The sequence below is a fragment of the Gossypium raimondii genome, chromosome 8 (assembly GCF_025698545.1).
Source record: "Gossypium raimondii isolate GPD5lz chromosome 8, ASM2569854v1, whole genome shotgun sequence".
Taxonomy (NCBI): domain Eukaryota; kingdom Viridiplantae; phylum Streptophyta; class Magnoliopsida; order Malvales; family Malvaceae; genus Gossypium; species Gossypium raimondii.
The window spans coordinates 33,344,007-33,368,537 of NC_068572.1; the positions used below are offsets into that span (position 1 = coordinate 33,344,007).

The 24,531-nt window shown below is 33.9% G+C and overlaps 1 protein-coding gene across 2 annotated transcripts; it reads left to right on the plus strand.

Annotated features, from left to right (window-relative positions):
- The first annotated feature begins 627 nt into the window (after positions 1–627).
- On the plus strand, positions 628–3,505 carry LOC128042951 (uncharacterized). 2 transcript variants are annotated; one of them, XR_008198570.1, is made up of 4 exons: positions 628–983; positions 1,075–1,785; positions 1,864–1,948; positions 2,060–3,505. XR_008198570.1 is itself a non-coding variant. In XM_052634482.1 (3 exons), the coding sequence occupies exons 1-3, from the start codon at positions 1,715–1,717 to the stop codon at positions 2,204–2,206; spliced, it is 303 nt and encodes a 100-aa protein (XP_052490442.1). In that variant the 5' UTR covers positions 628–1,714; the 3' UTR covers positions 2,207–3,505. The 2 variants fall into 2 exon arrangements, 1 of the variants encoding a protein (XP_052490442.1); XM_052634482.1 differs by having other exon boundaries at positions 628–1,785.
- The last annotated feature ends 21,026 nt before the right edge of the window (positions 3,506–24,531 follow it).

Sequence of the window (24,531 nt, forward strand, 5' to 3'; positions counted from 1 at the left end):
ACTCTTTGAAGTATTGTGGCAACACAAGAAAAGTAATATGTTGAAGGATAAAAGATTGAGCATTTTCTTCTTCCTATTTTAGTTTTTTATTTTTATTTTCAATTGCTCTCTTATCATCACTTATCTTTAAATATAACCATTTTGAACATGAATAAAAATAATTAAAAGATATTATATTAAATAAATAATTAGTATAAACATAATAATAGAAATATAGAAAATTATTAAATTAACTTAGAAAACAAAATTATCAAATTAAGAAATATAAATTGTTAATATTATATTCTGGATAAAATATTATAATATGTAAAATTAAAACAGACATAAAATGTCGAATTTATTTGTCCATACGTACATTATAGTAAAAAAAAGTTGTTAAAAGATTTCTTACGTGATGAGTAATTTTCGTAAAGGACATAATAAGAGAGATTTTGGGGGCAATTTACCTAAAAAAAGTCGTTTTTTTCAAAATTTATCGAAATTGGCCGATTTTTTTATTATTTACCGGAATGGTCTATTTTCCGGAAATCGCGTCCCGTCGTAGCGATGTCGAGAGCGATGTCGGGACATCGCGTCGATCAGACCGACGTGGGCGCGATGTCCACCATGGCGTGAAACAGATACCCCAATGGTCAAATTTTTGACCGTTGCCCCCCCAACGGTAAAAAAAAAAACTATAAAACCCCCCACCTTTTTTTTCACAAACAAATCCTATCTCAATTTCCTTCCAAAATCCTATCTCAATTTCCTTCCAAAATCCTCTTAAACTCTCAATTTCCTTCCAAAATCCTCTCAATTTCATTCCAAAAATCTCTCAAATCCATATTAAATTTCAATTTCCGCTCAAGTTCATTTTTTTTAAATAATTTCAAATTTTTTTATATTTTTTTAAAATAATTTTAATTTTTTTTATATTTTCATCAATGGCCGGATCATTGATTCGTCTTGATAGGAATCACATATCGGTGGAGCAAATGAAAATGGTAAGTATTAAATTTAAATTTTAAATATTATTTAAGATATTTTTATTTATGTATTTTTAGAAAATTATTAATTTATTATTTGTTATAAAAGTTTGAAGATCGGGTATTGTAATACACTATCCGAAATATGCATGGTCCTCCATCACCATTAGTAGATAACTACCTGCGGGAAGCGGGTTTTTGGCACGTGGCGACGGTAGGCCGGGATGCAAGTTGGAGCCGAAACTGATCAGTGCGTTGATCGAGAGGTGGAGACCCGAGACGCACACATTTCATCTTCCATGTGGTGAGTGCACTATCACTCTAGAAGATGTCCATCTGCAATTGGGATTGCCGGTGGACGGACACCCAGTCACCGGGTCTGCCCAATCTAGCAATTGGGAGGCGGTGTGCTACGAGCTTTTGGGCGCTGTTCCGGATAAAATGGATGGAGGTAAGGTGGAGATGGGGTGGTTACGTGCCACCTTCCCCAATCCGAATGCAAATTCAACCGAAATTGAAAGAATCCGATATGCTCGATCATACATTCTTCAAATAATTAGAGGTTATCTGATGCCCGACACGTCACGGAGCCGTGTACATCTAAGGTGGCTGCTAAAACTCGTTGATTTTAGAGGAGCCGGTGAATTTAGTTGGGGGTCTGCCGTCTTGGCAACATTATATCGGGAGATGTGCGGGGCGACGCGATCGAGGAGAGCAAACATTGGAGGTTGCCTGTCACTACTGCAATCATGGGCACGGTTTCACTTTCCATTTCTATGTCCTCGAGTGAACCGCCCACATACATTCCCACTCGTAACGAGTAAATTTTATATTATATTTTGGAATTGTTATGTAGATTTTGTAAGAATAAAAGTATGCTAAAAATTGATTTAATTAGGTGGAACCATCTGACAAGTTATCGCGAATTACCGTCTGAACTTAAAGATATATGGCTTCTATTGGAGCAACGGTCGGAAGCAGAAGTAAGTATTATTGCAAATAGATATTTCCATACATTCGCTAGTGAGACCGGTATATAGTATTTAATATTTAGTATTATGTATATAACTGATATTTCTATCATGTTCATGTAGTTTCAATGGACACCATACGAGGATCCGGCAATCTGGGCAGTAATCCCGGAAGAGTTTTTACAAAATCCAAACGCTTGGCACGCGAAAGTGGTGTTAATCAACTATGCAACCGTGGAGCCCCACCAGACAGACAGAGTCCTACGATAGTTTGGATGTAAACAACCGATTCCTGCGAACCCTGAGGTGTTTGACGATCACCACAAAATCGACCTTCGGCTATTAGGTACGGATTGGCCTAGATACTGGTCAAAGTACACGGAAATATGGGAAAATCGGCATGAATATCTACCTACTCGGGAAGAAATCATCGTTTTGGAGTTAGCGTGCATTCCAGAATACATGCCATGGTTTAGGATCTATGGGAAGCCGTATTTACTTACGCCAGAGGAGATGCAACGACAATTACGTCTCGGAAGGGGAAGGCGCGGGCCTCTAAATCTAAGACGAGAAGACTTCAAAGATAGCCCATCAACGAGGCCCAGACAGTCACCCGACGCATCATCAGCGGGCATGCAATCACCGGCCTCGTCGAGAGCACCGACGCAGTCACCTGACGCAGCAATTCAACAAATGATACCGATGCAATCGCCTTTCCCGTACATGTATCCTTTTCTGAATCCTATGTCAGGTTGGAGCCAAATGCCCGAATCAGCTCCATTTCTTATTATGCCGAGCGGACCACCGATAACTAAGGCAGCGGCGCAGGAGGGGTCTCAAGGGGGGCCGTCCAAGAGCTCTCCTTTTTACCAATCGCCAGCAACGCATGGCTTTCAAACACCGTCACCGTTCATGATGCAAACACCTCCACATACACTATTCTTTGAAGGTGGATCATCGTCCCAAGTCCGACAACCAGACGCCGAACCGGAAGAACAACAATCACCACCGGTTTAGAAAATAATCCCACCTCTGCACCATCTGGCCCGGGCTCTCGAGGTGGATCCACATCGGAGTCATATTCTAACCCACAATCATCTGCAGCGTACGACGTCCCCTCACCGGTTGATGTCGTAGGTAGTACGTCATCCCTTCTTCTTGGCATTTGATAACGTCCCCAATTGGATGTAGATTGTCATCCACTAGAACTTGATGCAGTTCCCCAGTACGTATTTCCAGCGTCAAACGTCGAGCCACCGATGTATATGTCCCATCCACCGATAGAGTACCTTACGGGGGATGTGCATTCGACACCGCTATCGAACATGGGCTGTTCCGTATTTTGTAAATCGCTAACCGACTGTCGGCCAGAGGTCGTGTATACATCTCGAACACCAGACGGAAGTACATCAGTTGGCGACATAAATTGTACATATAACTCAATATAAGTTGCTCCGCTAGCAAGATGAGTCTGCACCATTGCCTCCAAGCTACGAGCACCTTTTATGTCGAACGAGTCATATGTCACCGGATGAATACAAGAACAAAATCGATACGTGATTGACAGAACTTTCATTGGCGTCGTTTCGAAGATTTTACGCCTAATTCTTTTACGAAGTTCTGTCAAATCTATGTTCTGGTTAAATGACAGTCGCACCGTATTCTCCGACAAAAAAATAACACCATTCTCGGTGTGGCAAACCTCAACATCATAGTAAATAACAGCACTAATACGTTCACTCATTTTGAAACTCTTACTTTCTTAGCTTCTCTAAAATGTTTCTGCTATGACTTATGCATTCTAATAACATTTTTTGCCTAATTTATAGCCTCAGCCCAAACTTGCTACTGCAGCAAAATTGCATCCACGAGGGCGCGATTTTATACTATTTGCTCAGAAACGTCAAAAAAAATTATTTCTTACATGACCAACTGTAGCGAAATCGCGTCCACGAGGGCACAATTTCACAATTTCTTCTCAATTAGCATCCACGAGGGCGTGATTTTATACTATTTGCTCAGAAACGTCAAAAAAAATATTTCTTACATGACCAACTGTAGCGAAATCGCGTCCACGAGGGCACGATTTCACAATTTCTTCTCAATTAGCATTCTCGAGGGCGCGATTTTAAACTATTTGACCAGAAGCGTCAACTCGAAATAATTTATTCTGGGACCCCTAAACCCTAAAAAGCCTGCACCCTAAACCCTAAAAGCAAGAAAAACCAAATGTGAAATCAACGTCAAAATCGCGTCCCCGAGAACGCGCTACGTGGCAAGACATCGCGTCCACGTCAGCGCGACCTGCTGACGTGGACACGATGTCCTGACACGTACCCTGACATCGCGCTGACGTGGACGCGATTTCCTGAAAAATGGACCATTCCGGTAAATAATCAAAAAATCGACCCATTTCGGTAAATTTTGAAAAAAAACGGCTTTTTTAGGTAAATTGCCCAGATTTTGGTCATGATATTTTATTGAAATGATTTTATGGTTAAATAATATTATATTTATAAATTATTTAAGATATGTCTAATTGGTCCATCTGCTAACTCGAAATAACTAGAAATAAATTGCATATTGAACCAAGGATATGGAATGAAAAAAAATGACAAAATAAGATAAATATATCACATGTATCACTGTTCACAAACCCTAGTATTTACTACGGCATGCTGTTGCCCCCTATACTCCTAATTGGAGTAGAACTTGTATTTTCTACTAAATATTATTATTTAATCAGGTCTTTTTCCAACATAACTCTTGTACCAATTCTCTATATATAGAAACTATGTGTTGAGCTTTTTACAACACTTATAGACGTCATTATTCTGCCAAAAAGTAGGCAAAATTTATTTCATAGAATAAAATTCTATTTTCTGGGAAAAACGCATAGTTATTGGTTACAAAGACAAATCAACTTTCCTATTGAAAGTTAACTAACAGTTTTCATCTTGTGATTTGGTTTGTCTTGTTCGAGTCCACGCTCGAGGTAATACTTGGTTTGAGGATAACAGATCAGAATGTCATTCGATTGAAAGTCGGGATCAACTTAACCGCCTCGTACAAAACACGTGTACTATTTTGATTAATTGATTTATTGATACAAATAACACAACGACTCAAATTTTTTTAAAAAAATTAAACTTCCTTTGTATCTAAAATAACCATTTTCTAAACCGATTTTTCCAAGAAAAACTTAAAGTTCCATTCGTTAGACGCTATTAAATAGAAACCTCATTATGCTAAATTTATTAAGGAATTGTACACCAACAAGAGAAAGCTAAAAGGTAATGTGAAAATAAGTATGGGGAGAAAGTCTCCGCTATGATACAAAAGTAGGTACCTCCTAAATGCAAGGACCCAAGTATGTTCTCTATCCCATGAAAGATAGGCAATGTTAAAATTGAGAAAGCCATGTATGATTTAGGAGCGTCAATCAATTTTATGCCAATGTCTATTTACTCATCTTTAAAAGTAGGTCCTTTGCATGAAAATGGTGAATCATTCAATTTGCTGATAGGTCTATGGTATATCCAGAAGGAGTTTTAGAGGATGTTCTTGTTCAAGTTGATGGATTAATTTTTCTTGTTAATTTTTATATGTTGGTATGCAGGATGGCAATTCACCTAACTCAACACATGTAACACCCCATACCCGGTCGAGACGATTCAACCCGAATCCGGGATGTCACATTAGCCACCAGAATGACTCTCCGTTTCATCTCCAACCGAACTTCCAGTGCACAATGATACCATGTGAATAAGAAAAGGAACATGTGAACTCTAATATTTGACTCACAACACTTAACTTAGTAGACAAAGGGGTTCGCGGCTAGTAGTTCGCCAAACATGAGGGTTTGCACCTTGCACAGTTCGACAACTTTGTAACTTCGCAACAATTTTGGCGAACTCTATATAAATTAGTCAGTTTTGATCATTTCATGCTCTAACTTATGGCGAACACTCTGTTTAGAGATTAAATACTTAAACATGAACTCGTAATTTTAAGAAAACATCAAACATGGCTTCGAGTGATATTCATACTGATGAAGAATTAACATACTTAACATTCAAGTATATATATAATGATTTATCAGTTCACAAGCTTTGGAATAGATATAATGTAAATATCTAAGTCTTTAGAGCAATCAACGAGGTTAATCAGATAGGAAGATATCTTTAAGCCCAAGCAGACTCTAACATTTCCCATAAGTCTAGAGTTCATTTCTAACACCTACTTAGTATTTATGCCTCGTCTAGATCACTCGCCTCGTCATGCGATCTATCTATCTGCAATGTTTAGTAAAGAGTGTGTAAGCTCTTGCGAGCTTAGTGCTTGTCCCGAAGAACCACATAGCATATACAAAACATATGTCACATAATGAGTTCACTAGTACTACCAGTTCTTATAGCTTACTATCAGTTATTAACTTTTAATCTCTTCAGAACAAGTTGGAAAATTCTTTAAAATAATAGATTAATTTAAGAATCCAGATTCCACCATTAACAACATCAATTTTAGCTAAAATTAGTCGACCTTTAAAATTTTAAATTTCTCAAAACAACTCAAACCTAATTATTTTCAATAAGCAAATAATTTCGAGCGTCGTTAATGTAACTTCTGAGATTCAATCATAACGTCTAGGTCGGGTTTGGGGTGTTACACATTAATTGAGTTTGTTGGGATTTATATCTTAAAGGGTTCAATTGGACACTTATCAAAATATTCATCACATCTATCGATTTATTCGATCCATCATCCACACTTTTTTTAAAAAAATTTCTATTTCTTATTTATTTATGATTTTTATTTGTTATTTATTCTCAAATTTCTTCTTTTACTATTTTCGATTTCTTTAATTTCTAATTTTTTTTATTTCTTCTTTCAGGTCAAATCAAAATCTTTCTTTTTTGAGTCAAACAACTTGAATTAGATCCTTCTTTTGCTTCCTTCGCTTCAATTCCTTATCATTAGTTAATAAAATTATTCATCAATTACATTAATACTTTGTATATTATTCTCACACGGTTTTTACACACAAAGCAAAATGGAAGCAAATGTTGCTCATTGGTTGTCTAATGTGTAACTAATATTAAGAGGTATTATGTGGTCGGATCGTAGTACAGAAAGATAACTTGTATTAGTAAACGAACTTAAACATGTCCTTAGTCTAATTGGAAATGAGCAAACTGATTGAAAGTCTAATATGTTGTCTATCAAGTCAAATTGGGGAGATGTCTAATCTTAGGCATTGGAGCAGATGACTCCTAGAAGATAGAGATATAGATGTATTTGACTGGACTGACAGTACATCAGATAAGACCCAAGTAGAATAGATTTTGAAGTCATTTGTGGATCTATTCACTTGTGACGTTCATAGTGTAGCATACCTAAATCCTGAGTGGATGGCAAACTATGTATGTATGACTCGTACACTTTGATATAAGAAAAATTCTGAGTTCAAATAGATAAGGAATCGAAAGCTGGTGCGCTGGGTGTACGATTTCTGTAGTATGTAGCGTCATTCACAAAAATGAAATTCATAGCTCAAAGCATGAGTAAATGATATCCCCTTATTGGAATTACATGGTTGATAAAAGTAAATGTGACTATGGGTCATCTGTCTTTATGATGAATGACTTTTCATGAAAATAAACATTACATTTTCTCACTTTTAAATGAAATAATAGTCAATATGCTGCAATAAAATGCTTACCCATGTAAAATAATAATGCAAGTCAACTCAGGATAATAATTCACTTACCTTGAAACTTACCTCACATTGATTAGGCTTACTAAAGTTTCCATTACCATGGCTAGATATCATAAGCAAAGTCAATAACAAGATCGCTAAAGTCATAATACTTAACTTACCGGTGCTAATTAAATACACACTCATAAACATTTAGTACAAGCAAAGATTCATGGAACACACCTTAGCTTAACGTCCAAATAGTAAATGTTCACTCCAAGGTACCCACCAACTTAGCTTTTCACTAATTCAATCCTTCCTCTTTATTAATGTTACCATGTACCTATTCAATATTACCATTAATTTCAGCACATGAAATATTTAAATTTATCACTTAACAACCATTAATACAAATTTAAATTAAGGACCCTTGCCTTAATTCCTCTATTCTGAATACACCAAAAAAGGTGCAAAAATATCCTTTTTTATTGATTCACTTCTTCTCTCTCTCGACCTTTTGCTTCAAAAATCATATAACCACCATCTGAAAACCAAATTGATATAATTTACAACGCAACTATTTTCACATATATAGGTTAATTTGAAAATATTATAAAAGGTGGAGTCATTTCTCATCTCTCTACTCATTCAAAAGGCTCTTCAAGCCTTCACCTCATCTTCATCTATCTTTACAATTAGAGTCTTTATAACATGGGCATACAGGATAATTCACAGTCAATTCTTAAACAAACTATTAAATTAATCTAATCTAAAGGGGAGAGACTCACGGTTTTGAGGGTTTATCAAGCTTCTCATTTGCTCCCTTTCGAATGAAAGAGATAATGAGCCTCCTCTCTCACTTCACATTACTTAATTTCTTCCTTAGTGATTTCTTAAATAACTCCACTTAAATTGAACTTATGGTAATGATCTTAATTATCCAAATGGTGGCTCATCCAAGGAATCTCCTCTTTTTTTTTAAGTTTTTTATCTCTAACGAACATAATTAAGACTTAACTAAATTATGCTTTATGATCATGACCCAACGGTGAGGATTTTAATTTCTTCACTTTAGTGCCAACTAATATGGTGGAGATAATTCTCATTCACTAACACCATAAAATTTATGGCAATGATTCCCTTAGTCTCTATAATATCTCTATTTCAATCCCTTTTATATCTCTTATAATTATTTCTTTTATCTCCCATCAATTATTTCTATTTTGCAATCCTCTTAATTTACTCAATAACTCAATTTAACAAGTCATATCTCAATTTAGTTTTGATGTTTTCTAATGCCATATATTAATTAATTAAAATAAATACGATTGATACGGTCTGATTCTCGAGAGCTTAATTAGTTTTATCCCCAACACAACATGAATTACGATAAAAAATTTTAGGATGTTAATTAACCGGACTATATCACACGAATCTATGTTTTCTTTCTGAAACTCAAGTATGGAAAAATGTAAAAATGTAACTAATAAGTTGAGGTTTGAATTTTGTGACGAGGGTATCATGCTAAGGTAAAGGTGGGGGAAAATTCCTAGTTATGTGTAAAGATCTTGTATTAAAAAATATCATCATAAAGGAAAAGTATATGATCTTTGCATATATGGATGGTTCTAAGCATAGGTTTTGATTATATTGTATATACAACCACCCTTCCATGCATAAACAAATTATGGTGGGGATCGAATTTTATACACATTTACATTAATTTTAGATACAGATTCTTGAATTTTTCTTCGAGATTTCAATTAGGTATTCTCTATGAATGATAAATTATCTTCTTGTAAATTTTATATGGCCTAATTGAACTGCACAATAAAAAAACAATATTATATGTGAACGAATAACAAATTAGGGGAGGACACAATTTGGGAGAGGCTAGATCGTGGCTTTATTAATAGTCTTAGAATGTAGTTGCTTGCTAATGTTGTCGTATTTAATTTACCTGTTACAATTTCAAGTAATGGGCCTATGATATTGTTCTCAGATTACCATATTTTGTTTTTCTAAAATATCATATTGATTTGAGATTAAGTAGGATACAAATTTGAGTGCCAAACTATGATTAAAGAGGGATGGGACGTAGTGGTTTCTAGATCACCACCATCTGTTTTGATGAGAAATTTAAAAATAATACAAGCACAATTGAAACTATGAAATAAGTTGGTGTTCGAGAATTAAAAAAAAATGACGAAAAATATTAGAAAAGGAATTATGTGAGATGCAATCTAAACAAAATACCATCAACTAGTGCGCTAAGGTGTGGGAAATCTAACAAGCATTATTACAATTGTAGGAACAAGAAAAGACGCATTGGGCATAAAAGGCATAAACTAATTGGACATTAGTAGTTGATTATAACACAATTTTACTTTATGTAATAACCATTGGCCATTGAGTTGCTAATTATATTCTTGGTATTGTTGATGAAAAATGTGTATGGGTAGAAGATCAACTACTCTTACCTAGTATAGTTGTCCTTTACTTTCAAAAAATGTATAAAGTTTTGAGCAATTAGGACTGTGTGGAGATTTGGGTTCTTCATATGGTGGATTTACCAACTTTACCTATTCCTAACCAATTGAGATGTACTCACCTTTTACAGTGGAAGAGATTAAGACTTTAGTATTATAAATTAACCCAACTAAAGCTCCAAGTATTGATGGTAAAGTCGAGTTTTTTCACCAAAAGTATTGAGAGATTGTAAGGTTGCTTACAACCCAACCTTGTTTTGGATTTCTAAATACAAAATATATTGTAAAGTAATTTAACAAAAATCTAATTCCCCTAATATCGAAGGAAAACAACAATGGAATCTGATGGATTATAGAACAATCAATTTATGTAACGTCATCTACAAGATATGTGCAAAGGTGTTAGTAAATTGCTTCGAACCTATCATGACTGAGCTAATAACACCTTACCAAATTGCATTCTTTGAAGGGCAAAATATTATGGGTGATGTGTGTTTGGCATTGAAATCATTCATACAATTCGAAGTAAGTGCCAAGGAAAAGGAATACTGGCAGCATTGAAAGTGGGTATGTGTAAAGCATATGACATGATTAACTGGAAACTTTGACATGTATTCTAGAACATATGACAGTTAGTTCGTGGTGGAGGTAAATTATACAATAATGCATATTATTGTGTCTTGTCAGGTATTGATTAATAGAAGTCCTATTGAGATTAGGCCTTACAGAGGATTACACCAAAGTGACCCTTTATCTCTCAATTTATCTACGTTATCATCTTTAATTTTCCTATAAGTTGAATGTAGCTAAGAGATTCAAGGCGTTAATATTAGCAAAATTTGTTCATCAGTGTAACACCCTTTGTTTGCTACTGATTCTCTCTTCATTTTCAATGGTTTCATCTAGATTTGCTATGTTTGTCAAATCCATTTTAAATACATATTGCAAATTTTAGGACTTTCTATTAATAGTAAAAAATTCGTAATTATTTATTAGTAGATCTAGTAGAGAAAAAAAGAGAGTACATCACAAGTATTTTGTGAGACAAACAAGTAAAATGGCTTGGGGAATATCTAGGATGCCATATTGGATATCTTAATAAAATGAATATGTTTTTCCAATAGGTTCTTGATTGTAGGAAGTAGGATTTGACAGGATGGAAATTGAAACAGTTTTCTTAGGGGGGTAGGTTAACGTTGATTAATAAATCTAGTTTGCCAACTATCCCCATATACACCTTTTTTATGTACAATTCCCTAGATCAATCACAAACAAAATCAATGAAATAATTCATGATTTTTAGTAGGGGGCGTGATGGTTAGAGTAAGAAACTATATATGTATAGTTGGGATTGAAAATTTATACTTAGGGAATTGAGAGGACTTAGAATCAGAATGGAGGAATACATGTATGATGCTTTTTTTATGAAAACAATAGTACGGAGAATACTGACAAAACCATAATCAATGAAATAAGCCATGCTTCTTTCAAAGTATTATACAAGAAAAAAAAATTAGTGTTGAAGCAAAAAATTCTACCTTATGTATATGGAAAAGTATTCCTAAGGGATATGGCATTTGTAACAAGGGTGGTAACATTTAGATTTGGGAGGGAATATGATTGTTTTTTTGTATAACCAGCACTAGCCCCAAACTATCTCTGGTAACTTAGATAGGAATTTCCAAGACTTGGACTCACAGGCTTGGAATTCAAATGTAATAATGCAATGAATCAATGTCCAACCTAGAGTTCAGAAGATAATGGTATCACTTATGATCTCAATGGCATTAAATAGAAATAATAGAACATATGGAGTTGTGGCTATAATAGTAGGGGGACATACTACTTTTGGGAATATCAATTTTAAGTGGCAGCCAAAATTCAAGGAAAATTTATATTTGTCTGGCTTTTATTATGGAATCATATTGCACTTAGTATTCAATGTTGTTTATTTATACATAGAGATAAGAAGTGGGTTAAAATCTTCCAATGTAAAATTCATGTTCACTAGAAAATAGGACCTCTAGCTATGAATATTTGACATTTAAACCTGGTTCAAATTTTGGTCGAGCAAAGCAGATATCCGATGGGATGTGATACGAAGGAACTAGCTAAACGAACAACTACACCTCATATAACTATAGATTGACTTTAAGCATAGTTATAGTTTGCTCTTGATTTGTACCGAAAAAGTTTAATGGTTTGATATATTCACAGTGCAATTTTTTACCCTACAAGTGAAGTTAAAAAACTGTCATGTGTCTTGTATTTTATATATTTCTTCTTCTTCTTTTGTTTTACTTTTCCCTACAATCATATGTTACCTCCTCGCTCGTGGAATTTTATTAGATGTGTACCAAATAATTTTTTTAAGATGATATTAATTTTAGTTTTAAGAATTTTCTTTTCAATTGATTATTCTATTCCATTTAGTCATAATATAAAGTCACTTGTACTTAAAAGAATATATTAAAATAATATTATCTAAGTAGAAATATGCTCTAAGTCCTTATATTCTTCATACATCCGAAATTCAGTCTAGTTACTTTTATTTAAGTAAAATTGCTCCCTTAATATTCGGATTTAAAAATGCAAGTCTCATTGTTAACACAATTAAAACTCTTTTACGATATTGAATTTAATAAATAATTTTAACGATATTAACAATTGAACTTGAATTTTAAAATATAAAAAGTGGAATAACTGAAGTATTAAAAATAGAAATGAAAAATCTAAATTTCAAATGTTTTTAAACATATTATAACGTATTATCTAATGTTTAGTAAAATTTTAATTTATTATACTATCGGGCATTCGTCCGTTTATGCGTTGAGGTGTCCCACTTATAAACTTTATTAATGATGCTCTTGTCATTACTTAAAATGGAAGTACGCCTTTTACTTTTTCTATTGCCAAATCACTTCAAATAATGTTGGATGAGGAGATAAAGTCACTCATTTATGGGGAAAATGATAACAAATGTGAATCTGAAGCTCTTTTTGAGCTTCTTGAAACCTCAAATGGCCCAACATCAATACAATCCCACGTCTCTTTTCTTTGATATTTTTGAAGGTTTGTTTATTTTTGCACTATTATTCTTTTACTAATATTTTTTCAATCATGATTTAAATTTAAATTTTTTTTTTCATTATATGAGCTTTTAAATATGTTCAGAACACTTTCATTAGCCAATATTTTGTTAAAGTTTAGATAGAATAAAAATAAAATTTATCTCGTGAGCAAAATTTAAGAAATAAATAAAATGTGAAACAAACCTTATGGGTAACTCTCATGATTATAGTTTACTGAAAACTTTTTATCTTTATTGATTAAGAAAATTAGTTTTATGATGTATTTAGTGATAATTGAGTCTATTTCTTTCTTCTTCTTCTTTTTTTGTTAATTTGTAACACCCCACAACGGTTTAGTTGTCAGATTTGAGTATTAGGATGTCACATCAACCATCGTAACTTATACATACACACTTAACATTCAAATAAGGTCAAGTTTTAATAATTTAATTCAATTAAAGAGGTGTTCACGACTTAACAGTCATTAATCGATATTAGAAACAATTTAAAAACATACTTAAGAACCATTTAATAAATTTCCAAATAAAACCACGTACGAATTGATACACAAATGTAGGTATCGATACCATTTTAGCATTATGGTTTTCCTTAAACTCTGAAAGTTAACATTTTTTCGATACTTATCCAAAGGTATCTATAATTTTACCCCGGGTATCGATACTCGAGACAGGATATCGATACCAAATTGAGCTACTGTTTTCCTGCACATTCATTCCAACATGGAGGTATCGATACTTATGCCCCAATATCGATACCTTTGTACAAATGAACAAAATCACAGCAAACAGGGAAAATTTTTATACTCAAACATCTACCTCTTCGACATGCATCAGTAAGCACTTTATCTAGCATCAAATAGTTCATGCATATATTCCAAAGCAACATCAAAACTTCAACCAATCAAGCCAACATAAAATCAATAAAACAATATCAACATCCATCAAAATTCTATAAGACAAATCATAATAAACCATTAAGGACATATTAAAAACCAGCCAAGATTCTAGCCACATTGCCTTTATTTCCACTGGCCAAAAGAATGGCAATAATATCACCTACTCAAATTACTATAACCTAACTTAGATCACTTCCTTGGAACCACACTGCTCACACCGGAAACGCTAACTATCTACAATGGTTTAGAAAGGAGTGTGCGAGCTTAACAAGCTAAGTGAATGGATCAAAATTTACCACAAATATACACAATATCATACAGTAAACGAAAGAAACTAAAGCAAAAATACAAAAGTACTCAAGTATAATGTCAAACTAACTTAATCAAGCATTGCTTACAAATACATCTAACTATGAACTCACATACTTATACATACAACATGTTTCATAAATAATTCATTAATTGATAATCAGGAAACTTGAGATTATGAAACATAAAAGTGAACTCTATCACCACACATTGGATACATGGATTTCCAACACACCAATGACTCGAAGTCGAACATATCTCATAAGTGTAGCTTCAAGCTGACACTCTCCAACACACCAACATATCTTGACAAATGGAGCTTAACTCACATTCCCTTATCTCTCCAAAACTCTCCTGGGCTTCAATTCCCCCAATCGCAACACAAGGGTGAGTACTCACAAAATCCTATGGCATGCCAATTATATCCAACGATCCCAAAAGGTCACAAGGCCAAAGTATCCACAATTATACACATATCTACTTATCGTTTTCTACATATTTTCACTACTCATTTATATTATACACACAACAATATCACAACCACTTAGCATGCTTGCCATGCTCTCAGTTGTTGCATTTACAAGTGCTAACATATAACTCAATGAGCTATAACCACAATAAGTCACATATACATGAATGAAACAAAAATTCCATAATACATATTAACACAATCATATCTCTACAATATTGCAAAGTACACAAAAGGAGTAAGAAAGCTTACACTTGGAAAATAGGATAGGGATTTAGGCTACTCCTAATCTCCCATTTTACACTATGAATCGTGTTTATAAGTAGTGATTCCAAACACTCACCGTTCACACTTTTGCCTATTTGTTAAAAACTTAAACTAAATTGTTTTTGCCTTTCGCCTCACTCGAAGAAGATACCAATGATTCCAAAGCTTCACACATATTAACCACACAATGTACATAATTAATTAGCATCCATAACACACTTTAAACAAATAAAAACATAGGTTTGAGGCTAGTTCTTCATGGAACTGAAATTTTCAACTAGCATATCCAAAACTCAAATTCCTTAATTCACATTCAAACCTATCATTTAAAACTGATTCTAAACACCTAATTATTCATCCAATAATAATTCTCAACCTTCAAGACACTCAAAACTCCTCAGATTAATGGTTCCAAAAATTTTGACATCTATGGTCATTTTAATGAAAACTCAACAAAACTTTCAAATCTTTTAACGAAACTTTAAGGCGAGTTTAAAAACCTTATAATGACATCAAAAAGGTTGAAAAACTCTTAGAAACAATATTTTCATCTACAGTCTCAAATTTCTTCATTAACGACTCTAATTTTCGTCTACTACACAAAATCCTTGATTCAATAGATTAAAACTTGATTCGAATGACTAGACTACATCAAAAACTATTTGGAAAACAAAACATTACCTTCATTGAGGAAAAAAAATGATCAATTGATTGAAAATCTGGGAAAACTCACTTAGAGAAAAATTAACGAAATTAATGGTGTTCTTGGTGTTTTTTCTCTAAATTCAAAGGGGTTTTAATGTTTGAAGGATGATAGAAAACAAGGAATTGGAGTAATGAAGACCAAATATTAAAGGATGATGTTTAGAGATTTTTCTTTCTAATAGATGACACAAAGAAAAAGGGTGAAGGGTGTTTCTCTTTTTTTTTCACAACAAAGAAAATTGGTTGATTTTAAAACTTGGTATAATTTCTTTAAATCTACTCTTAAATTAAACCCTTCTACAAAATAGTCCTCTTTATAAAATTGAAAGTCTTTTTCAAACTATTTTCATAAATTGGTTTAATTTTCAAAGGTCATAAACGAAGATATTTTTAGGGTGCATATTTCAAATTCTGAACCCCATTTCAGGCCATAATTCTAAAACTACCCTTGAAACTCCTAGACTCAATTTTGGGGTGTAACAACTCTCCCCCTTTAAAAAGAATTTCGTCCTCAAAATTTACTTGAACAAAAAAATAGGGATATTATCGCTTCATCGTATCTTCGACTTCTCAAGTAGCCTCTTCAGTTTTGTGGTTACACCACAAAACTTGAACTAATAGAACCCTCTTGTTTCACAAAACCTTCTCTTAGTGAGCCAAAATCTCAAACGAATTTTTCCCATAAGTGAGGTCATGTCAAACCTCAATCTCCTCTACTTGCACGATGTGCGATGGGTCGGAACAATACTTCCGTAACATGGACACATGTAAAACGTCATAGATTTGCTCAAGCTCTGGTGGCAACTTGAGTCGATAAGCTACCGAGCTAATTCTCTCAACAACTTCGTAAGGTCCAACATATCTCGGATTCAACCTACCCTTCTGTTCAAATCTCAAAACCTTCTTTCAAGATGAAACCTTCAAAAATACCTTATCGCTAACTTGAAACTCGATATCATGACGTTTCAAGTCCGTATAAGAATTTTGCCTATTTGATGCTATTTTTAAATTTTCACAGATCAATCTCACCTTCTTTTCAGTCTCTTGAACCAAATCTGGTCCAACAACCCGCTTTTCATCCAAGTCCATCCAACACAAAGGAGTCATACACTTCCTACCATACAATGCTTCAAAGGTTCCATTTGAATACTCGTCTGAAAGCTGTTGGTATAGGCAAATTTTGCTAAGGGCAAGTATCGCTCCCAACTATCACTGAACTCAATCATATAGCTACGCAGCATATCCTCTAATACTTGAATTACCCTTTCTAACTGACCATCTTCTTAGGGGTGATAAGCCATGCTAAAACTAAGCCTCAACCCTAAAGCCTCTTGCAAACTCTTCCATAACCTAGAAGTAAAACGTGGATCCTTATCCGAAATAATAGAAATTGGAACTCCATGGAGACATACAATCTCATTTATATACAACTCTGCCAACTTCTGTAAAGAATAGTTAGTGTGCACAACCAAGAAATACGCACTCTTAAAAATTCGATCAACAACTACTCACATAGAATCTTTTTTTGTCGGGGTCAAAGGCAAACCCAAGATGAAGTCCACGGTGATCCTTTCCCATTTCTATTTAGGAATCGTAATCGGTTGCAACAAACCTGAAGGGTACTGATATTGTGCTTTTACGTTCTAGAAAACCAAACACCGAGTCATAAAATCATTTACATCACGTTTCAAACCAGACAACCAATACAACTCTTGTAGATCATAGTACATTTTACCACTAGCGGGATGCATAATGCAGGGGCTACTATGTGCCTCGGTAAGAATCGTCTGTCTCAAGTCCACGTCATGTGGTACACACAATCTTCCTTGAAAATTTAATATACCATCTGTGTCAACATCAAAATCTCCCTTACGCCTTGTTCAACCTGTTGAATCCTCTTTATCAATTCCTTATCTAAGGGTTGTTTCTCCTTAATCTGCCAGCACAAAGTTGGCTTCACTTGAAGTTCAGCGAACAACCCACCATCACCGGCTACACTCAAGTATGCAAAAATATCTCACAATTCTATCATCGACTTCCTACTCAAAGCATCCACAACTATATTCACCTTACCGAGATGATACTCTATCATACAGTCATAATCCTTTAAAAGTTCAATCCATCGCCTTTACCTTAAATTCAACTCTTTCTAGGTGAGAAGACACCTAAGGCTTTTATGATTTGTATAGATAACACATCTCTCACCGTACAAATGATGATACCAAATCTTCATCGCAAATACCACAACAGCTAACTCTAAGTCATGGGTCGAATAATTTCACTCATGTGTCTTCAACTGTCTCAAGGCATAAGCCACAACCTCGCCTTCTTGCATCAACACAAAATTGAGTCTTGAGTACGAAGCATAACTAGAAACCAAAAAAATTTTCCTTGGCTCTGATTGCGTCAATACAGGTACCTTAGTCAAAATTGCTTTGAGTTGTTCAAAACCTTTCTGTCTTTCACATAGTTCATTCAAACAACACATTTTTCTTAAATAGTTTCGTCAAGGGTGTAACAATGAGGGAAAGCCCTTCAACGAACTAACAATAATAATGAATTAAAACCAAGAAACTTCGAACCTCGATAACACTCCTTAGTGGTTTCCACTCCAAAATAGCCTCAATTTTCTTTGGATCCATACGAATTCTGTCTGCCAACACAACATGGCCTAAGAATGTTACCTCTTTTAGCTAGAATACACATTTACTCAACATTGCATAAAACTGCTTGTTCCATAAAATCTGCAAAACAATCCTCAAATGTGCATCATGATCCTCTTCAGAACGAGAATACACCAAAATATCGTCTATGAAGACAACCACAAATTAATCTAAGTACGAATATACTATTTATCAAGTCCATAAATGCAGTAGAGGCATTAGTTAAACCAAACAACATGACCATAAACTCATAATGCCCATACTGAGTCCTGAAAGTAATTTTTAAGATGTTAGGCTCCTTCACTTTCAAGATTCCCTGAAATCAATATCAACTTTCATAGCTATTTCTATATAGAATCGTAATATATGAGTGTGGGCTCGAGTAATAGAAACCAAAGAAAAAAAGAAACGAATTAATTATTTTCAGTAGGAAAGTAATTCTTTTCTATAAAAATTGGAAAAGATCGTAATTCCTAGAAAATAGAATTTATTCTTAGTGAATAAACTCCCACTATTTTCTAGAAGAATAACGATAACTCAATAATCTATAAAGTATATTTTTAGGTCAACTGGTGCTTTCTATTTGAAGAAAACAGTACAAAATACTGGTTGAACAAACCTTTAATAAATAATAATATTTAAATAGAAAATACACTGCTACTCTAACTAGAGTAGAAGTGGGCAGCAGTCCTTAGTAAATATTACTAGGGTTGTGACCGCCTATAAACGAGTTATCATTTATAAAATAAATATAACACAAAAAATATAAGAATTGGGAACGGCGATGTTCGCAAGTGCATGGGTCAAATTGTAATATAGTTGTACAACAAAATACTAGAAGTATTCCGAGGATCATACCCAAGGGAGGATGGAACAAATAATGAAAATATTTTTTTACAATACTAAGTTTATGTCACATCCCAGAACTTAGTGGTCAGTATAATCAAGCTTGTGAGCCGAGAGAGTGGTCAACCCTGATATTTTAGATTATATTGTGTTTGTAGAAAATAAATGAGTTACTGGCCTACTAGTTAATTGTTATTGAAATGGTCATTGAAACCCAAGTTTCAATCCCTTCCCTCGCACCATTTTTATTATTTTGCAAATTTTGTTTCAAACCCTAGTATGTGTCACTCCTTATTTTAAAAATAAATGTTGTAAGGTTATAACAAGAATAAGTAATTAACCTAGTGGTTAAGTAGTAGTGTAAGTATCCTTGAGACCCGAGTTCAATTCCCCTTGCTCACAAATTCTTTTTCCTTTAAGTCTGTGCTGCCTAACCCTCTGTCAGCTGTCAAATTTCAATCTAACTCAAACTCCAGGAAAACCTAATTAACTTGATTATTCAAAAAAAAAAAGAAAATATTATCTGAATTATCTAAAAGCTATTAAGGCATTTTAAAAAAAAAGATTAAATTAATATTGTGTTGAGGTTTTTTTTCTTTTTTTCACTCTTTTTCCTCTTCTGCCATCCCCTACCTCTCCTCCCTCTCTGTTCTCAGTTTTTCTTTTCTTTTTATTTCTTTTTCTCCTCACATTTGATTTTATTTTTATGGTCATCTTTCCTTCTTCTTAAAAGTCAAACCTTGCTATTCTTTTTTTACTGTCATTTCTGCATATCAGTAGCCTTTTCACCCTCTATTTGTCGTCTAATACACGACCACCTGTTGTCGTCGTTGCCCATATTTTTCTCTTCCTCTACTCTTTATTATTTTCCTATCATCGCGGATCTGTGTGAGTGCAGAATTTTTGGTTTACTTCAATTGAGTCTAAGAAGTTCTCTTTTTATTTTATATATTTTGATATGGCTGAATCTAACGAGTTATCTTTTCTTTTGTGTTTAAATATCCAAGATCTGGATCCAAATCATACAGATCAACCGTAGCATTGGGGAGTTTGTTTGCAAGTCGACATAAGCAAGTTAAGGTAAGCGATAATTTTCCACTTCAAATTTGAAGTTTCAGTTAAAATTTGCTGCATTGCCGAACCCTATGGGGGCTTTAGGGGGCTGATTTTTTATGAATAATTTCTATTGTATACAGATCTAAGTGAGTCTTGGTTGGGTCTAAGTCCTAGGAGCTGCGGATTTAAGTTAAGGCTTTGTGTTTACACTTATCATGTGTGAGTCTTCCCTAAGCCTAAATAACCTAAAACTTAAAAAAATGTAGTTAAATAATGTCATTTGATTGTTGATTTTGGTTTGGTCGAGAAATATAATTAATTTCCTTATTCAATAAATTCATAATGACTAATTAATTTAATTTCATTTTCGGGCTTCAATTATTTCACTAGAATGAATTAAATAATAATTCAAAAAACTTAAATTAACTCTCAAGTCATTTATTAGCAAGAAAAGACATTCATTTGCAAATGCAGCCTATTTTTCTTACTTCATCATTTCTATTCATTTTTGTTCTTTTGATTAACCATGCAATTCATTTCTAGTTTCAATGAGCTAGCGGAAGGGCGATTAGACATATTTAATTAGGGCTCAAGTAATTTATATTTAAATTCTAGTTTTTCACCTTTTAATTATAAACTTATTTAGTCATAAAATTATTCCACTAAAGTATCGTAACTGAGCTCTCCCTTATTATATATCATTGTGAAAGCTACTTAAAAAGTGTTCATCCAATGACCTTGTCATAAGTGTGTTACCCTTATAGGATATTCATTCTTTCAAAATGATCTTATTTGATCTCATGGTAATCATTACATTTTCCTTCATAAAAAGTCTATCACTATCAAATAGTAATCAAGTCATTTATCACAATGACAAATGACCTATGGTCATCATCTTCCTGTTCCGCATACTCTATGCTAAAAACACTTCTGTCAGATTGGAAGAACTCAGGCTTATGAGAGACCCTCTCACTGCAACAAAGCTCCCTATGCTACTAATTGTTTGTAGGCCTACTATTAAGAGTTGGATCTAAAACCATTACTAGAAGACTTTATTTATTTCTCGAAAGTTCCTCAAGTACTTCTTTACTTCAAAGTTTAAATTCATTCATGTAACTCTTCTCTAGGAAGGTAGCATGAGATAACACTATAATTGTTTGCTTTTTGAGTTATAAAACAAACTACCATTTGTTTCTTTAGGATATCCTACAAATATTCATAATTCTATCTGTGAATCCAACTTCCTTGCATTTTTCTCCAATACATGGGTCAGGCATCCCCAAATCCTAAAACGCTTTAGGGTTGGCTTCCCCCCTTTCCACAACTAGTATAGAGTTTTAGGTGTGGCCTTAGTTCGTAAATCATTCAAAATGTAGCAAGTCATGTAACTCCCCTTACCCGGTCTGATTGTCAGACCCAAGCTACAGGATGTTACAATAGTTAACAGAACAATTCACAAACATTTGCAACTTTAACATTCAATAATATCAACAAAACATCTCGTATTCCATGTTTAGCAAGATTTACAAATAAATTAGAGTCCTAATCGAGCTTATGAAGCTCTTAAACCAAACTGAAACCAATTAGAGACTTAATTGAAAACTTAAAAAAGTAGGGAAATTCAGAAAAAAGGGGTCACACAGCCACTAAAAAGCTGAAGCCATGTGTAAATGAGTCATACAACCATGTAGCCAAGCCGTGTAACTAACTAAAGCCATGTGTAAAGGAGTCACATAACCATGTTGCCAAGTTGTGCAACTAACAGAAGTTGTGTGGACCTGGATGCAAAATTTTCAACTTAAAGTCACACAGCCGTGTTCCTGGACAGTGTATTAGACTGATGCCGTGTAAAAAATCACTTGACCAATTATACAGTGCCACAGAGGCGTGTGTCCAGCTCGTGTAACAAGCTGAGGCTGTGTCAACCTAGAAGCCACCAAATTATAACAAGTGCACGACCATGTTACATGCCTGGGTTTGACACATGACCGCGTGCTAGCCTGTGTGTGCCAAAAGGTACCTTAATATGCAAGCTATTAATTCAAGACTTCAACTATTTCATGAATTTGCAATAACCCATACCTAAAACATGTCCAAAAGTGCACTAAACCATGCTAAAACACAATATATTCTATTTCTAACCAATATGCCTCAATGCACCTTCACACATTATGAACTAAATCTAAAATGCACTACCATTCATGCCGAGTTAGATAATGACCATGCATATGCAATATTTGCAATAAAAATACCAAAATTTCAATCAACTAATTGATCATATTGCCAATAGCAACAACTGACAAGATTGATATCAAAATATTTACACATATCAAGTTTATACACAACCAATTTACTCATTAAATATTAACCTTAAACAAACATACCATGCATTCAAGGGTTTTATTTCAAGTCATGGATTAACTTAACAACTTGTCAAAACACACATATGCATATGTATATATACATTTATCAATCTATAAGACTCACAACAACTTAACTTATCATTATCAACAACAACAAAACTATATAATAATAATTATTTAAAAACATTCAAACATACTTTCAGCATTCATCAACCAACTAAAATTTAAAGTGACTTCCCTAGGTACATGCCAATTTACATAACCGAATGAAATACACACTTTAGGGAGTCTTGGGCTTTGGTTGGGTGCTGAGGTGAGATTCAAAATGTAGCTACAGACCTAACCTGCGCACAAAGAGTAAAATTTCACGATAAGTAATAAATATCATATATCTTTATACATTAAGATGGTATAGTGAAATCAATTCAACCCATAAGCATTTAGATTAATACCGAAGGTCTCTACCATTAGGTTTTAGCATGCATTTGATCACTAATTCCTTTAATTTTTCTCTTAAGTATGCACAAACATCATTTTGCATTCTGCTTCCACTAAAGTTTCTGAACTTGTAGCTCATCTTTATTAACTTCAAAATGTCATCCCGGATTGCCCGACAACGATGACGGTCATCCCGGGTTGCCCAGCAACAATGGCTTACTACCTCGGATTGCTCTGCAATGATGGTTTCTTAAATCATTTATGTCATCCCAGATTGCCCGGCAACAATGACCTACCACCCCGGGTTGCCTGACGACGATGGCTTACCACATTGAATTTCTTGGCAATGATGGTTTCTTAATTCATTCATGTCATCCTAGATTTTTCGGTAACGATGACTTGTCACCTAAGGTTGTCCGACGACGATGGCTTTGTCGAGTCTAATTTTGTCATTCTTATATAGCAATAAAAAATTACATTTTAATATAACTTGTATTTTAGCACATATTTCCTTGTACTATATGTGATTTTAATTAGAGTTATATATGTACGAAATGAGCTCATTGAAAATTTGCATTATTTCAATAAACCACTGATGATGCATATTTTAGATTAAATTGTTTTCCATGCGCAAGTTAGGTACTTAAAGAATCGATTGACGATACAACATCCAGCAGCAATCCCGAACTCTAGTGTTGGTGAATGGTTCTTTTTGTTCTTGGCATGTACCTAGAATGTGTTATACTTCTTATCGTCATTTTGAGTTTTGTTGGCTCTTAAAGGTTATGTAAATATGTATAAATGTGATGGCAATGGTCATTTTCTTGATAGATTGATGTTTGCTTTAGTTAATTGCTTAATGTTTTCATGGATGATGTGGTATACTAGGCTCTATGTTTGGTTGATGTTTGGACTTGGTTTGATTCATGATATGTGTAACAGCCCGATTTTGGGTCTAGTTGGAACAGTGGTTTCGGGACCACAAATCCGACGAGGAAAAATTTATTTCAAAATTATGACATGGGTTGCATTATGATAGGAAGGTTGCATGAAAATATTGATATGAAAATTTTATCGATTTAGTGATTAATTTAGGAAAGGACCTATTTGTATAAAATGTAGAATTTGAATTCTAGAAGCTAGAAGGGTTAACTAGCTATGAAATTGTAATACCCCGAAAATTTCTACAGTAAAAAAAAATAAGATAATATCCCTGATATGGTAAAATAAGGAAATAAAGTGATAAAAGGAAATTGAGTTATGTCAACAATGGAAGGTATATTATGACATATTAATTCAAGAAAA

Bases quoted from the DNA above. Each gene is read 5' to 3' on its own strand.
- LOC128042951 (XM_052634482.1), top strand. From the start codon at position 1,715: ATGGGCACGGTTTCACTTTCCATTTCTATGTCCTCGAGTGAACCGCCC. The intron at 1,786-1,863 runs GTAAATTTTATA...TGATTTAATTAG, and splicing joins TACATTCCCACTCGTAACGA to GTGGAACCATCTGACAAGTT. The intron at 1,949-2,059 runs GTAAGTATTATT...ATGTTCATGTAG, and splicing joins AGCAACGGTCGGAAGCAGAA to TTTCAATGGACACCATACGA.